At 43.6% G+C, this 16516-nt stretch overlaps 1 protein-coding gene across 1 annotated transcript in view; it reads left to right on the top strand.

Annotated features, from left to right (window-relative positions):
• HOMER2 (homer scaffold protein 2) overlaps positions 1–10881 on the top strand; it is a 103945-nt gene extending 93064 nt beyond the window's left edge. The window contains exons 8-9 of the mRNA XM_060755224.2: positions 261–341; positions 3556–10881. Of these exons, the coding sequence (XP_060611207.2) occupies positions 261–341; positions 3556–3744 (270 nt within the window). The 3' untranslated portion in view covers positions 3745–10881. The remainder of the gene's footprint in view (positions 1–260; positions 342–3555) is intronic.
• The last annotated feature ends 5635 nt before the right edge of the window (positions 10882–16516 follow it).

Here is a 16516-nt window from a genome sequence, read left to right as displayed (position 1 = left end):
TACCTCCTCCTCACATGCTAATCGAACAAGACCATGGTGCTTAAAGTCTGGCTCTTCCCCCCTGAAAATTGGCTCCATAATTTCAATTTATATAGAATTGAAAATGACAAAGCTGAATATCAGGCAGGTTGTATGTTTCCAAAGATGTGCTCATGGGTTTATATGTATATGCGTGTGCTTTCATCTTTTTTTTAAAAAAATGTAGGATGTCTGAGAATTATCTCTGCAATTAAGGTGCAACTTTCTGTTACTTTTTTCAGGAGTTAGAAGATCTTCGGAAACAGGGTGAAATCATACCACAGCTGATGACAGAATGTGAAACAGTATCTCAGAAATTGCAGGTATGAGTATTATATACTTAGTATATATGTGTGTGCGTGTGTGTATAGAGAGAGAGAGAGAATATTTTCAGTTTTTAAAAATGATACTTTGTTTGACTCTTGTAACCAGCCAATCCCTCTCCAATGCCAGAAATACAGCTTAATGGTGTAACATTAGAAAATGTTGACCATTTCCACTACCTTGGCAGCCCCCTCTCCACCAAAGTCAACATTGACACTGAAATTCAACACCGCCTGAGCTCTGCGAGTGCAGCTTTTTTTCTAAATGAAGCAGAGAGTGTTTGAGGACTGAGACATCCGTAGGAATACAAAAGTGCTTGTTTATAAAGATATTGCCTCCCAACCCTGCTATACGTCTGCGAAAAATGGACTGTCTATAGACTCACATGCAACTCCTAGAACAATTCCATCAGAGCTGCCTCTGAAAAATCCTGCAAATCTCTTGGGAAGACAAGCGGACAAATGTCAGCATACTGGAAGAAGCAAAGATCACCAGCATTGAAGGTTTGTTTTTTTTGTCGTGTCAGTAGTAAGTTGCTTTTGGTGTGAGAGAATTAGCCGTCTGCAAGGACGTTGCCCAGGGGATGCCTGGATGATTTGATGTTTTTATCATCCTTGTAAGAGGCTTCTCTCATGTCCCTGCATGAGGATTTGTTGTGTCAGGGCAACCAGTCAATTATTATCTCTCATGTCCCCGCATGAGGAGCTGGAGCTGATAGAGGGAGCTCATCTGCCTCTCCCCGGATTCGAACCTGCGACCTGTTGGTCTTCAGTCCTGCCAGCACAGGGGTTTAACCCACTGCACCACCGGGGGCTAGCATTGAAGTGACGGTCCACCTCCACCATCCACTCTGGCCACATTGTCTGGATGTCCAACCACCATCTCCCAAAGCAGTTGCTCTACTCTGAACTCAGGAATGGAAAACGGAATGTTGGTGGCAGGAAAAGAGTTTGAAAGATGGGCTCAAAGCCAACCTCAAAAACTCTGGCATAGACACTGAGAACTGGGAAGCCCTGGCCCTTGAGAACTCAAACTGTTGGTCAGTAGTGCTGTAGAATTTGAAGAGGCACGAATGGAGGGCGAAACAGAGAAACGTGCCAAGAGGAAGGCGTGTCAAGCCAACCCTGACCAGGACCACCTTCCACCTGGAAACTGATGCCCTCACTGCAGGAGAAGATGCAGATCAAGAATAGGGCTCCACAGTCACTTATGGACCCACTGCCAGTACACTGATCTTGGAAGACAATCCTACTTGGACAACGAGGGATCGCCTAAGTAAGGAAGTAAGTAAGTAAGTAAGTAAGTGTGTGTATGTATGTATGCATGTATATATATATAGAGAGAGAGAGAGTATATTTTCAGTTTTTAAAAAACGATACTTTGTCTGAGTATTGTAACCAACATTTTAAAACTAAAGTTATAGCTCATGTTTACATGATCCCGAGACAGGGAAGAGCAGTGGAAATTGCTCAGCCAAAGAAAGGCGAAAACTCCTATTTTCCTTCCTTTGAGGAATGAAAATGATGTTCATGCTTCTGCAAGTCAGACTTGTTGAGAAAACCATTATTGTCTTGCACTAGGTCAGAAACACCTTTCCACCCAGCACCAAACAGAGACCACTCATTGCTAACTCCAGAAGTTTATTTACAAAAGGCATAGACAAAAGGAAAATTAGATTAGGTGGAATCTTCTTTCTTGTAGTTTGAAGCCATTGTTTCATGTCCTAGTCTCCAGGGCAGCAGAAAACAAGCTTGCTCCCTCCTCCTCCCTGTGGCTTCCTCTCACATATTTATACATGGCTATCATGTCTCCTCTCAGCCTTCTCTTATTCAGGCTATTTATTTATTTATTTGTCGTGTCAGGACAACCGGTCAAATTATATTACATTTCTAACAGAACAAAGCAAACAAACAGATAAAACACAAAATGTGTGAGTTTGGTAGTTGGTTAAATGTCCTTTGACCAGAATCTGGCCCCTTGGAGTGCTTCCGGTGTTGCTGCAAGAAGGTCCTCCACTGTGCATGTGGCTGGGCTCAGGTTGCATTGCAGCAAGTGGTCAGTGGTTTGCTCTTCTCCACACTCACATGTCAAGGATTCCACTTTGTGGCCCCATTTCTGAAGGTTAGCTCTGCATCTCGTGGTGCCAGAGCGCAGTCTGTTCAACGCCTTCCAAGTCGCCCAGTCCTCTGTGTGCCCAGGGGGGAGTCTCTCATTTGGTATCAGCCATGGATTGAGGTTCTGGGTTTGAGCCTGCCACTTTTGGACTCTCGCTTGCTGAGGTGTTCCAGCGAGTGTCTCTGTAGATCTTAGAAAACTATGTCTAGATTTAAGTCATTGACGTGCTGGCTGATACCCAAACAGGGGATGAGCTGGAGATGTCACTGCCTTGGTCCTTTCACTATTGGCTGCTCCTTCCCGGCGGATGTTAGGTGGTGCAATACCGGCTAAGCAGTGTAATTTCTGTAGTGGTGTAGGGTGCAGACACCCTGTGATAATGCGGCATGTGTCATTAAGAACCACATCCACAGTTTTAGTGTGGTGAGATGTGTTCCACACTGGGCATGCAAACTCAGCAGCAGAGTAGCACAGCACAAGGGCAGATGTCTTCACTGTATCTAGTTGTGATCCCCAGGTTGTGCCAGTCAGCTTTCATATGATATTTTTTCTAGCACCCACTTTTTGCTTGATGTTCAGGCAGTGCTTCTTGTAGGTCAGAGCATGGTCTAGAGTGACTCCCAGGTATTTGGGTGCGCTGCAATGCTCCAGTGGGATTCCTTCCCAGGTAATCCTCAGAGCTCGGGATACTTCTCTTTCTTGAGATGAAAGGCACATATCTGTGTTTTGGATGGGTTAGGGATCGGCTGATTTTCCTTGTAATAGGCAGTAAGAGCACCTAGAGCTTTGGAGAGCTTCTGTTCTACCATCTCAGGCTAAACATGCCCAGCTCTTTAAGCCACTTTTCATAGGGCTTGTTCTCCAGACCTTTGATCCTTTTACTCACCCTCCTCTTGACACATTCCAGCTTGCCAATAATGTTGGAGAGTGGTCCGTGGTAAAAAAAAAAGTTTGGGAACCACTACACAGCATTTTCCCAGACTGGATTTTCTTGTAGACATGTTTGCAATGGACACTGTAATGGAGATTTTGCCAAGGGTAGAGGTGGGCTTAGGTTCTTCCATAAGTAACGCTTTTCTGCAATGTTTCTTTTTCCAGGCTGCGGAGAAGAGGAATAAAGACCTTGAGGATAAAGTCAGAGCCCTGAAGACAGAGGTGGAAGAGAGTAAACACCGGCAAACTCACCTTAAGACAGAGTTACAGACTTTTTTAGATGTACTAGACGGGAAGATAGACGAATTACATGATTTCCGGCAAGGACTGTCTAAACTGGGAGTTGACAACTAGGGAATCGCGACGTTTCCCTCCCCTTAAGTGTAACATTGCAGGTGTGCGTGGGTGCAGATGTGTTTTAATTCCTGAACATTTCTTTCTTACACACAAACAAACACACAGGTTGGTTCTTCCTGTTTTTGCAGTGTGATGTGTACATAGATTTACAAGGTTAATGCTTCTCCCTTCCCTTCCTTTTTTTCTTTCCCAAAATGGTTGTTTACTCTTTCTTTTTTTGAAAGAGAGAGAGAGAGAGGGAAAAAGAGAGTGTTTATCTTATTGCTTTCGTCCTTTGAGAGTTGGTGACCAGGAGAGAGGGGTCTTGCCTCAGGAAAACTGGAATCCAGACCCAAAATGAATATGCAGTTGAGATGTTCTTGGAAATGTTCTGTCTTGAAGGGCTGCTGCAGCCATAGAAACGGGAATCCAGCCTTGGTTGTTAAGCCACATGCCGTTTTATTCCTCCTTTATCTGTGGCGCAGACAGCGGGGAAGATGAGACAAGGTTCCTGTGGCGTGTCAACAGGCTTAATGGCAAAGTGCGCTTGGGAGAAAGACCCCTGCAGTCGATGCCCTGAGCCTTAGGAACAAATCAGCGAAGCCTCCTTTGAAGACACCCGTGGGGGTCCCTTTTGTACCTGCGAGGCCTTTTTCATACAGAATTTGCCATGTTCCATTATGTGCACTTACAATCCAGTATCCAGACTGCGGTGTCTTTGGCTGTGGCGGAATGGGTATGCGCTTTATGCAATAAGGTAGTTTTCAAAGTCCTTGCCTTAGTAGATTTCACAGGAGGGTGCATAAATGAGCCATTGGCATGTCTGGGAAATGGGCCATTCTCTTTTGGGATCATAGAATCATAGAATCATAGAATCAAAGAGTTGGAAGAGACCTCATGGGCCATCCAGTCCAACCCCATTCTGCCAAGAAGCAGGAATATTGCATTCAAATCACCTCTGACAGATGGCCATCCAGCCTCTGCTTAAAAGCTTCCAAAGAAGGAGCCTCCACCACACTCCGGGGCAGAGAGTTCCACTGCTGAACGGCTCTCACAGTCAGGAAGTTCTTCCTAATGTTCAGATGGAATCTCCTGATCCCTAGGTCAGTCTGGCTGGAGAGGCAATGGGACACCCGAGGCCCTTTCGGCTGCGCCATTGAGTCGCCTTCGGGCTTGAGAAAGGCGGGATAGAAATATCTATATAAATAAAAATGTAATGTTCGTTTGTGGGATTAACAGAACTCAAAAACCACTGGAAAAATTGACGCCAAATTTGGACACAAGGCACCTAACAACCTAATGTATGTCCTTCACTAAAAATATGGGAGTTGTAGTTGCTGGGATTTATAGTTCAACTACAATCAAAGAGCATTCTGAACCCCAACAACGATGGAATTGAACCAAACTTGGCACACAGTTCTCCCATGACTAACAGAAAATACTGGGTTTGGTGGGCAGTGTCCTTTGGTTTTGGAGTTGTAGTTCACCTACATCCAGAGATCACTGTGGACTCAAACAATGATGGATCTGGACCAAACTCTACAAGAATACTCAATATGCCCAAATGTGAACACTGGTGGAGTTTGGGGGAAATAGAATCTTGACATTTGGGAGTTGTAGTTGCAGGGATTTATTGTTCACCTACAATCACAGAGCATTCTGAATCCCACCAACGTTAGAATTGGCCCAAACCTCCCACACAGAAAAGCCATGTGAGCCACAGCAACGCATTGCAGGGGACACCTAGTTGTAAATAAATAAGGTAAAGGTTGTCCCTTGACATTAAGTCCAGTCGTGCCCGACTCTGGGGGTTAGTGCTCATCTCCGTTTCTAAGCCGAAGAGCCGGCGTTGTCCATAGACACCTCCAAGGTCATGTGGCTGACATGACTGCATGGAGAACCAGTTACCTTCCTGCCAAAGCGACACCTATTGATCTACTCACATTTGCATGTTTTCACATTGCTAGGTTGGCAGAAGGTGGGGCTAACAGCGGAAGCTCACCCCACTCCCTGGATTCGAACAGCCGACTTTTTGGTCAGCTGGCAGAAGGGTTTAACCCATTGAGCCACTGGGGGCTATTAATAAACTGAGTAAAAGTCTATTTTTATTTTTTGCGAACCCACTAGGGATATTTATTTGAGTGTTTTTAAGTCACACTCAGCAGCGACCAAAGGTTAAAAATAAAGACAATCCAATTTATTGTTGAAGGCTTTCATGCCCAAAATCACTGGGTTGTTGTAGGTTTTTCGCACTGTATGGCCATGTTCTAGAAGCATTCTCTACTGATGTTTCGCCTGCATCTATGGCAGGCATCCACAGAGGTTGTGAGGTTTGTTGGGAAACCTCACAACCTCTGAGGATGCTTGCCGCAGATGCAGGCGAAACGTCAGGAGGAAATGCTTCTAGAACATAGACATACAGCCCGAAAAACCTACAACAACCCAATCCAAGGTGTTTCAACAAACCTCACAACCTCTGAGGATGCTTGCCACAGATGCAGGCGAGACATCAGGAGGGAATGCTTCTAGAACATAGACATGCAGCCCGAAAAACCTACAACAACCCAATCCAAGGTGTTTCAACAAACTTCACAACTTCGGAGGATGCTTGCCACAGATGCAGGCGAAAGGTCAGAAGAGAATGATTCTAGAACATGGCCATACAGCCCAAAAAACCTACAACAACCTAGTCCAAGGTATTCCAACAAACCTCACAACCTCTGAGGATGCTTGCCACAGATGCAGGCGAAAGGTCAGAAGAGAATGCTTCTAGAACATGGCCATACAGCCCAAAAAACCTACAGCAACCCAATCCAAGGTGTCCAACAAACCTCACAACCTCGGAGGATACTTGCTGCAGATGCAGGCGAAACATCAGGAGGGAATGCTTCTAGAACATGACCATACAGCCCGAAAAACATACGACAACCCAATCCAATTCTTATCGCATCTTGGCATTTTTGGCACGAGCCCATCCACACTATAGAACTATAATTCCATTTCGACTGCAGAGGAGAATGAAGGGGTGCAGAGGAGTGCCCTATAATGATTACCATAGAAATTGCATCTTTTATCATCTCCCCCCCCCCCCCCACACACACACATACCTCGGCCTGAATAGGTATTTTCCTGTACATCCAAGCAAGAGCATGACAACACAACACTCCATTGAGAGTATGTTCTCAAGGTGGCCAACTGCAACATTGCCACCATGTCAGGCTACACAGAGAAGCCATTGAAATCCACAAGCATGTGGACAATTTCAAGAGAAAGAAAGAAATTATGAAAATTAACAAAAGCTGGCTACAGTATTTTTAAAAAATCTAAAATTGAGGACAGTAAATAAAGAGGAACACTGAAAAAAACCAGGGGAATTCCAGACAGGAACCAATCAAGGCTAGCTAACACCTCCCAACAAAGGATTCCCCAGGCAGGAAGCAGCCAAGCTTTGAAGTTGCAAGGCTATTCAGTGCTAATCAAGGTGGCCAACTGCAACATTCCAACAGTCAAGGTGGCCAACATTGCCACCGTTGCCGTTGTCCACCTTGAGAAGCCATTGAAATCCACAAGCATGTGGACAATTTCAAGAGAAAGAAAGAAATTATGAAAATAAACAAAAGCTGGCTACAGTATTTAAAAAAACTCTAAAATTCAGGACGGTAAATAAAGAGGAACGCTAAAAAAACAGGGGAATTCCAGTCAGGAAACAATCAGGGCCAGCTAACACCTCCCAACAAAGGATTCCCCAGGCAGGAAGCAGCCAGGCTTTGAAGTTGCAAGGTCAGTCAATGCTAATCAAGGTGGCCAACTGCAACATTTCAACAGACAAGAGTTCTTTCTCCCACTCTGGACATTATCCCACAGATATATAAACCTCACTTGCCTAGTTTCCAACAGACCTCACAACCTTTGAGGATGCCTACCATAGATGTGGTTGAAACGTCAGGAGAGAACGCTTCTGGAACATGGCCATACAGCCCAGAAAACTCAGAGCAACCCAGTCAACACATGAAAAAAATGACATACATTGCAAATCAATGGGAGCCTGATTCAGAAAATTGCATTGGATAGATCGCATTAGCTTTAGTTTCTTGGATATGGTTCTCATCTTTTATGAGCAAGCAGATGGCTAGCTACTGGTAGATGCCTTATGTTCTGTATCTCAAAATCTCGAGCTGATAAGGGAAAACTGCTGCCATTTTTGGAAACAGTAGGTCGAATATACCCAGAAACAGGTCGAACGTTTCCGGCACCCAAATGTGTGTTGGCTATTGTTACTGTTGCCTGGGCTAGACATCAGTCCACGCAGTCCCTTCTGAAGGATCTACTAATCCCAGGAGAACCACAACCAGTAGAACTTGACTCAATGGCTATGAGGCTTCCATCTTTGTTACTCTATTCTTCTTAAGTCCATATCTTAACTTTTTAAGTCGAGAACTGGTTAATGAATGAATTCTGACCCTAAGCTTAAAGTAGTGGTTCCCAACCTGTGGTGCGTGGACCACCAGTGGTCCCCAAGAACTATGAGGGTTGAATGAAAAGTAATGCCTCCACTTTCGTTACTTGAGTTTGGATGGGAATATTTTAATAAACCAAACGCAGAAATAATCCTTAGAATATGCTCTTTAACTACCACTATTCACTTTTCCACACAATCACCAGACAATTGGATACATTTCTGCCAACAATGAACATGTTTTCTGAAGCCGTCGCAGAAGAAGTCGACACTCTGTTTCCGCAACCAACGTCTTGCAGTTCTCTCAACGTCTTCATCAGAAGCATAATGATATACCCACAGATCTTCTTTCATTATCGGGAACAGATGGAAGTCAGACGGTGCTAAATCTGGATTATATGGAGGATGTCATACGGTGGTGAGATCCAGTCTCTGAAGTTTCAGAGACTCTGTGCTTTCCTTTCAGGCGTCAGCATCCTGGGTACCCATCATGCACAGATCTTCCGATAGCCAAGCAAAGCAATAATGTGACCCACACGTTCTTGTGAAATGCCGATTATGCTTGAAATTTCTCTCTGATTAATACGACGATCATCCTGAATCAATCTGTCGACCTTTTGCTTGTGAAACTCGGTGGTTGCTGTCACAGGACGTCCAACTCTTTGTTTGCCACGCAAGTCAGATGTTCCCACCTCAACATCTTTAAACTTACCCAAAGTTTCATTTTGACAGGAAGCCTTAGCATTGAACGGTTGTGTTGTTAAAGTGCAAAGTATGGAACCCTGTGCAAATGGTCAGTCAATGCAACTTAAGCAAAATGCAGTCATTAAATTCTTGACAGCAGAAGATGTCACCTCGACATCTTTAAACTTGCTCGCCCAACGATGCACAGTACTCACATCAGCAAAATTGCCATAAATAGCTTGCATTCTCTGATGAATCTCCTTTGGGGTGACACCTTCTGCTGTCAAGAATTCAATGACTGCACATTGCTTAAGTCGCATTGCACAGGGTTCCATACTTCACACTTTAACAACACAACCGTTCAATGCTAAGGCTTCCCGCTAAAATGGAACTGTAGAGGAGAGTCTACTGAACAAGCCAGTACCTGCCACATACCAGTACTGCCATCTGTTGAGGAGTTACGAAGGTGGAGGCATTACTTTTCATTCAACTCTTGTAAAATATGGTCCGCGGCCTTATTATTGCTACACTGTTGCAACGAGAGCAACTGGTCTCACAAAACTCTATTATAGTGCCAAGGCTTTTGTGTGGGCGAGAAGATGGCGACTACTGGATGGCATATGTTCTGTATCAGAAACTAGAGGTGATGTGGTCTATCTAATGAAGTTTTCTGAATCAGCAACCCAAATAACTAAACCGAAGTTGGCCAAAACCGATTCGTAACCCTTTTGGTACTGATGTTGGAGAGTGGTCCCTGGTCAAAGTGGTCCCTGGTCAAAAAAAGCTTGTTCTAAAGCAGTGCTTCTCAACCTGGGGTCCCCAGATGTTTTTGGCCTTCAACTCCCAGAAATCCTAACAGCTGGTAAACTGGCTGGGATTTCTGGGAGTTGTAGGCCAAAATACCTGGGGACCCACAGGTTGAGAATCACGGTTCTAAAGTATAGGTTGGGGCCAGGTCAAGGACAACAGATGGCTGCATTCGGCCCACGGGCTTTAGTTTGGGAACCACAGCCTTAAAGGATTTGGGCATCGACCTATGATCCTAAGCTCAGAAATTGATCACATTTTGAAGTCAACTGGAACTGAATATCACCACAATCCAACAAGGAGTTGGGCATGTTTTGGGTGTTAACTTGTGTTTTCTGCTTTCTAATACTGGTTAGCAATAATTTTATTTTAGCCATATGCCAGCGGAGACGAAGGATTGTCAATGAGATGAAAAGTGACTGCTTTCCTAAGTCCTCTGTCTTTCTGTTTTGTGTCTCTGTGTTGCAAAGGGTGTGGGAGAGAGTCACCCATGCTGAAAAAGCATCCATTCGAATTAATTTTTCTCCGTTCATGAGATGTTCTGAAACTTTGGTGTAGAGCACATCACAAATAAGAAAGCCTCCTTTTTATGCCACAGAGAAGCATATTTTAACATGTTGTTTCTGCACCACAATGTTTTGAAACTATAATTGTAGGGGAAGTTATAGCGATATCAATTTGGGGGCTCGTCCGGGATATGAACCTGAGACCTCTCGCAAGCCTTTAGTAATACATTACAAGATATTTTTACTGTTCCAAGTAAGGTTTATGGAGTAACGAATTAACTGATTTTCACAGTGTTGGAGGAAATTGGAGTGATTCAAATGTATATTTTTACCCAGATATAAAAGATAGTTAATCACCTAGAGAAATTATTGCGGGTTGATTGCGGTGAAAACTGTCTCTTACCTCATGACTTGTCTTCTGTGAACAAGTATTTTAAATATATATATTTTCTTCTTCCTCCGTGTCATTGAATGTTGCACAAACATTGATATCTGGAATCTCGTAGCAGTAAATGATGGTTTTTATATATATGAAAATGCAAAACATTTTTTTTCTTTGTTGAACTTTAAATCTTTTGTGATTTCTATCTCAATTTATTGTATTATAGAGCCATTTATGTAAAACTATATTAATATATATATATAGATAATACAAATCTGTCTTAATTCTGTCCCAGCTTGATAAACTTCCAATTTTCTGAATCGACTTTTTTGTCACTTTTTGTTAAACAGGAGGGGTTTTTCCTCCCTTAAAAACAAAGGCTCAAACTGGAATTCAAGAGGGTTTTGTGTGTGTCAGGAGCGACTTGAGAAACTGCAAGTCGCTTCTGGTGTGAGAGAATTGGTTGTTCGCAAGTACATTACCCAGAGGACGCCAAGATGTTTTACCATCCTGTGGGAGGGCTTCTCTCATGTCCCTGCATGGGAAGCTGGAGCTGACACACAGGAGCTCACCCTGCTCCCTGGATTTGAACTGCCGAACTTTCGGTCAGCAGTCCTGCCGGCACAAGGCTTTAACCCATTGCACTATTGGGGGCTCCCATTTCAGGGTTGACTTGATACGGATGTAATTGATATAACACGGCATCATTTCGGGTATTATTTTGGCCACTTTGGGGATGAGCATTTCTTTTTAACTTCTTCAGGGAAGTTTAATCAAAGTCAGAGGAAACAAACCACTCTCATTTGGGCATATTTGGGGTGGTTTTCAGGCCAAAAAAGTCACCTGAATAAGTATCAAACGTAACCACAACCAATGGCAAGGGTTGAGGTTAAACACTTGGCAAACTTCACCAAATGTTTAAGACTTCAACTCCCACAATTCCTAACAGCTTCAGCTTAAGCGGGGGGGGGGGGGGGAAGGGTCAGAGGCTGTTAGGAATTGTGGGAGTTGAAGTCCAAAACACTCAGTGGACCCAAGTTTTCTCATGCCTGATATTGACATCTCCAGCCTATCATCTATTCAGATATCGGCCAGCACACCAATGTCTCAAATCAAGAAATTCTAAGATCTACAGAGATACTCGCAGGAATGCCTAAGCAAGCGAGAGTCCAAACGTGGCAGGCTAAAACCCGGAACCTCAATCAGTGGCTGAGGCCAGATGAGAACCTTCCCGCTGACCACAAAAAAGACTGGGCGACTTGGAAGGCGCTGAACAGACTGCGATCTGGCACCACAAGGTGCAGAGCCAACCTTAAGAAATGGGGCCACAAAGTGGAGTCCGTGACATGCGAGTGTGGAGAGGAGCAAACCACAGACCACCTATTACAATGCCACATGCACAATGGAGGATCTTCTTACAGTGATACCAGAGGAGCTCCAAGTGGCCAGTTTCTGGTCAAACCAAGTTTTAAACTTTGTTTGTGGATTTTTATAAATTACGACTGTATTCTCAATTTGCTTCTGACACAATAAATAAAATCAAGTCAGGAATCCCAGCATGGAATGGACTGATGTTCATCCTGACCTCTTGCAAGGGCCAAGGAGGAATGAGGAGGGTGCTATTTTACCTTGCCGGTTGCCAAGTGTCTTGCTTGCTTGCTTTCCAATGCCATCATGTTCCTGTCTTGGATCCAGGATGTGCCTTTGGGGGAAGGTGAAATGGCAACGTCAGAGACAGCGAGGCTTGAACCGGATAGCTTTGCTGCTGGAGGAACGGAGGCAGCAGTTGTTGCTATGGCAGCAATAGCGCACAGCAATAGTGCGTACGCGGGAACATTTCGGAAAACGGGCTCCTAATTATAGCATGCCAGATCACCCACCAAAAAACAAAAACAGCTCTGGCAAGTTTGACAAAATGCTGCATTTTCAAAATACAGCTTGGAAAGCAAGGCAGAAGAGAGCACACTTTTTACAGAAAGGCTCACCAACTCTTATTATTATTATTATTATTATTATTATTATTATTATTATCATCATCATCTATATCAGTGTTTCTCAACCTTCTTAATGCCACGACGCCTTAATACGCTTCCTCATGTTATGGTGACCCCCAACTATAAAATTAGTTTCGTTGCTACTTCATAACTCATTTTGCTGCTGTTATGAATAGTAACAGATTGGGGGAGGGTATTGATTTTGTCCTGGGGGAGTTGTAATTGCTGGGATTTATAGTTCACCTACAATCAAAGAACATTCTGAACTCCACCAATGATGAAACTGAATCAAACTTGGCACACAAAATTCCCATGACCAACAGAAAATACTGGAAGGGTTTGCTGGGCACTGACCTTGAGTTTGGGAGTCGTAGTTTACCTACATCCAGAGAGAACTACAGACTCAAACAATGATGGATCTGGATCAAACTTGGCATGAATTCTCAGTATGCCCAAATGTAAACACTAGGAAAGTTTGGGGGAAACAGACCTTGACATTCGGGAGTTGTAGTTGCTGGGATTTACAGTTCACCTACAATCAAAGAACATTCTGAACTCCACCAATGATGGAACTGAATCAAACTTGGCACACAAAATTCCCATGACCAACAGAAAATACTGGAAGGGTTTGCTGGGCACTGACCTTGAGTTTGGGAGTCGTAGTTTACCTACATCCAGAGAGAACTACAGACTCAAACAATGATGGATCTGGATCAAACTTGGCATGAATTCTCAGTATGCCCAAATGTAAACACTAGGAAAGTTTGGGGGAAACAGACCTTGACATTTGGGAGTTGTAGTTGCTGGGATTTATAGTTCACCTACAATCAAAGAGCATTCGAACCCTACCAAGGATTGAATTGGGCCAAACTTCCCACACAGAAACTCCATGACCAACAGAAAATACTGTTTTCTGGTGGTCTTTGGTGACCCCTCTGACACCCCCACGCGACCCCTCCAGGGGTCCCGACCCCCAGGTTGAGAAACACTGATCTATATAAATAAAAATGTAATGTTCGTTTGTGGGGTTAACAGAACTCAAAAACCACTGGACGAATTGACAGCAAATTTGGACACAAGACACCTCTAACAACCCAGTGTATGTCTTTCACTCAAAAAAATTGATTTTGTCATTTGGGAGTTGTAGTTGTTGGGATTTATAGTTCACCTACATTCAAAGAGCATTCTGAACCCCACCAACGATGGACTTGAACCAAACTTGGCACACAGTTCTCCCATGACCAACAGAAAATACTGGAAGGATTTGGTGGGCAGTGTCCTTTGGTTTTGGAGTTGTAGTTCACCTACATCCAGAGATCACTGTGGACTCATACAATGATGGATCTGGTCCAAACTCTACACAAATACTCAATATGCCCAAGTGTGAACACTGGTGGAGTTTGGGGAAAATAGAATCTTGGCATTTGGGAGTTGTAGTTGCTGGGATTTATAGTTCGCCTACAATCACAGAGCATTCTGAACCCCACCAACAATAGAATTGGACCAAACTTGGCACACGGTTCTCCCATGACCAACAGAAAATACTGGAAGGATTTAGTGGGCAGTGTCCTTTGTTTTTGGAGTTGTATTTCACCTACATCCAGAGATCACTGTGGACTCAAACAATGATGGATCTGGACCAAACTCTACACGAATATTCAATATGCTCAAATGTGAACACTGGTGGAGTTTGGGGAAAATAGAATCTTGACATTTGGGAGTTGTAGTTGCTGGGATTTATAGTTCACCTATAATCATAGACCATTCTGAACCCCACCAGTGATAGAATTCGACCCAACCTCCCACACAGAACCCCCCATGAGGGCCACAGCAACGTGTGGCAGGGGACAGCTAGTTATATGTTATTTATTTATGCGCCACTCCTCTGCCAAGGAGACTCCAAAGAAGCTAGCATTTTAAAAAAAACAATGTGAGAATGAAAACCTAATCATTACTACAGTTAAAATGTGTTGACAAGGCTTTAATGGCTGGAATCAATGTGGTGTTGTCAATTTCCCAGGCTGTATGGCCATGTTCCAGAAGCATTCTTTCCTGACATTTCCCCCACATTTATGGCAGGCATCCCCAGAGGTTGTGAGGTATGTTGGAAACTAGGAAAATGGGATTTATATATCTGTGGAAACAGATCAGGAACAGCTAATCACCTCTCAACAAAGGATTCCCCCAGGCAGTAACAAGCAACATGTTCTAGAACATAGCCATACAGCTCGAAAACCTACAACAATTCAGTGATTCTAGCCATGAAAGCCTTCAACAATACATATATATATATAGTTCCTTCTTTTATTCATTACTTCATTATCCAATTGTTTACATTAATTTTATCTCATGTTAATTTTATACTCGTATACTATACAAATACAAAAGAAAGAAACCACTAAATTGCTGTAGTTTTTCGGGCTATATGGCCATGTTCCAGAAGGATTCTCTCCTGACGTTTCGCCTGCATCTATGGCAGCCATCCTCAGAGGTTGTGAGGTCATAACCTCTGAGACCTCACAATTTCTGAGGATGCGTGCCATAGATGCAGGTGAAATGTCAGGAGAGAATGCTTCTAGAACATGATCATATAGCCCGAAAAACCTACCAACAATCCAGTGATTCCGGCCATGAAAGCCTTTGTGTGACGGCGCGAGTGGCGCCACCTGTGTGTAGAACTGTTAGTTGCAAGATTTAAACTGTTGTATCATACTTAATCCTGCCTTTTTACCCTGCTTATGTATAGTTGGATTGATTGGTTATTTATAGCTGTCAATCAGTGTTGTTTGCACCAGTTGAATTGCTTTGTCAGCTCAATTGTTCGGCTCCACCTCTTCCTGGAGAAGGGGAGTGTTTCCCTTTTTCATTCTGCCATCAGAGTTTCTATCAGATGGACGTGAGTAAGAGACTTGGCTCTAAAAGCCCCTGATTAAATTACCTCTCAGCACCAATTCTGAGGTTTTTTACCCTTGAGAGTTATGCTTCATGTTCAGACCAACCTGAACGACGTTGGGAAGTCTCAAGCGCCTTCAGACCAGTTCTTTTGGCACCAGAGGAAGACCCTGCGTCTTCAAACATAGGCTATTTGGACTGGGGTTGTGGATTGCTCCGGCATTTACAGCCATTGAGGAAAGAGGGAACTTGGAAAAGCTTCTCAGCTGCAAACTCCTTGGACCCAGGACTAACTGGGACTGTAATGTACATTTTCCTTTACCCCGTTGAAACTATTGCTTTAAAGAGATAACTCTTTGTGAACAATAAACTTATTTTGAGTTATCTACAGTGTTTGGGTCTTTGAGAGTTCCAGTTTCCTAAAGGAGGGCAAGAAGCAATCCCCTGGGGAAAGATGTCACGTCCATGCCTCTTTCACTAAGAGCTATAGCCCCCAGGCGCGACGGCACACTTCGACAATACATTAAACCTCTAAGTCAGTGGTTCTCACCCTTCCTAATGCAGTGACCCCTTAATACAGTTCCTTATGTTATCATGACCCCCAGCCATGACATTATTCTCATTGCTACATCACAACTATAATTTTGCTCCTGTTATGAATAATCGTGTAAATATCTGGTATGCAGGATTTATTTTCATTCATTTGGCACAAATACTCAATACGCCCAAATTTGAATACTGGTGGGATTGAGGGGAGGATTGATTTTGTCATTTGGGAGTTGTAGTTGCTGGGATTCATAGTTCACCTACAATCAAAGAGCATTCTGAACTCCACCAATGATGGAATTGAACCTAACTTTGGACACAGAGCTCCCATGACCAACAGAAAATACTAGAAGTATTTGGTGGGCATTGACCTTGGGTTTTGGAGTTGTAGTTTACCCACATCCAGAGAATGCCAATGCATCTGGACCAAGCTTGGCATGAATACACAATATGCCCAAATGTGGACACTGGTGCAGTTTGGGGAAGATAGACCTTGACATTTGGGAGTTGTAGTGGCTGGGAT

This window comes from Anolis sagrei, chromosome 9 (genome assembly GCF_037176765.1).
Source record: "Anolis sagrei isolate rAnoSag1 chromosome 9, rAnoSag1.mat, whole genome shotgun sequence".
NCBI lineage: Eukaryota > Metazoa > Chordata > Lepidosauria > Squamata > Dactyloidae > Anolis > Anolis sagrei.
This window is presented reverse-complemented; position numbering and strand designations above follow the sequence as displayed.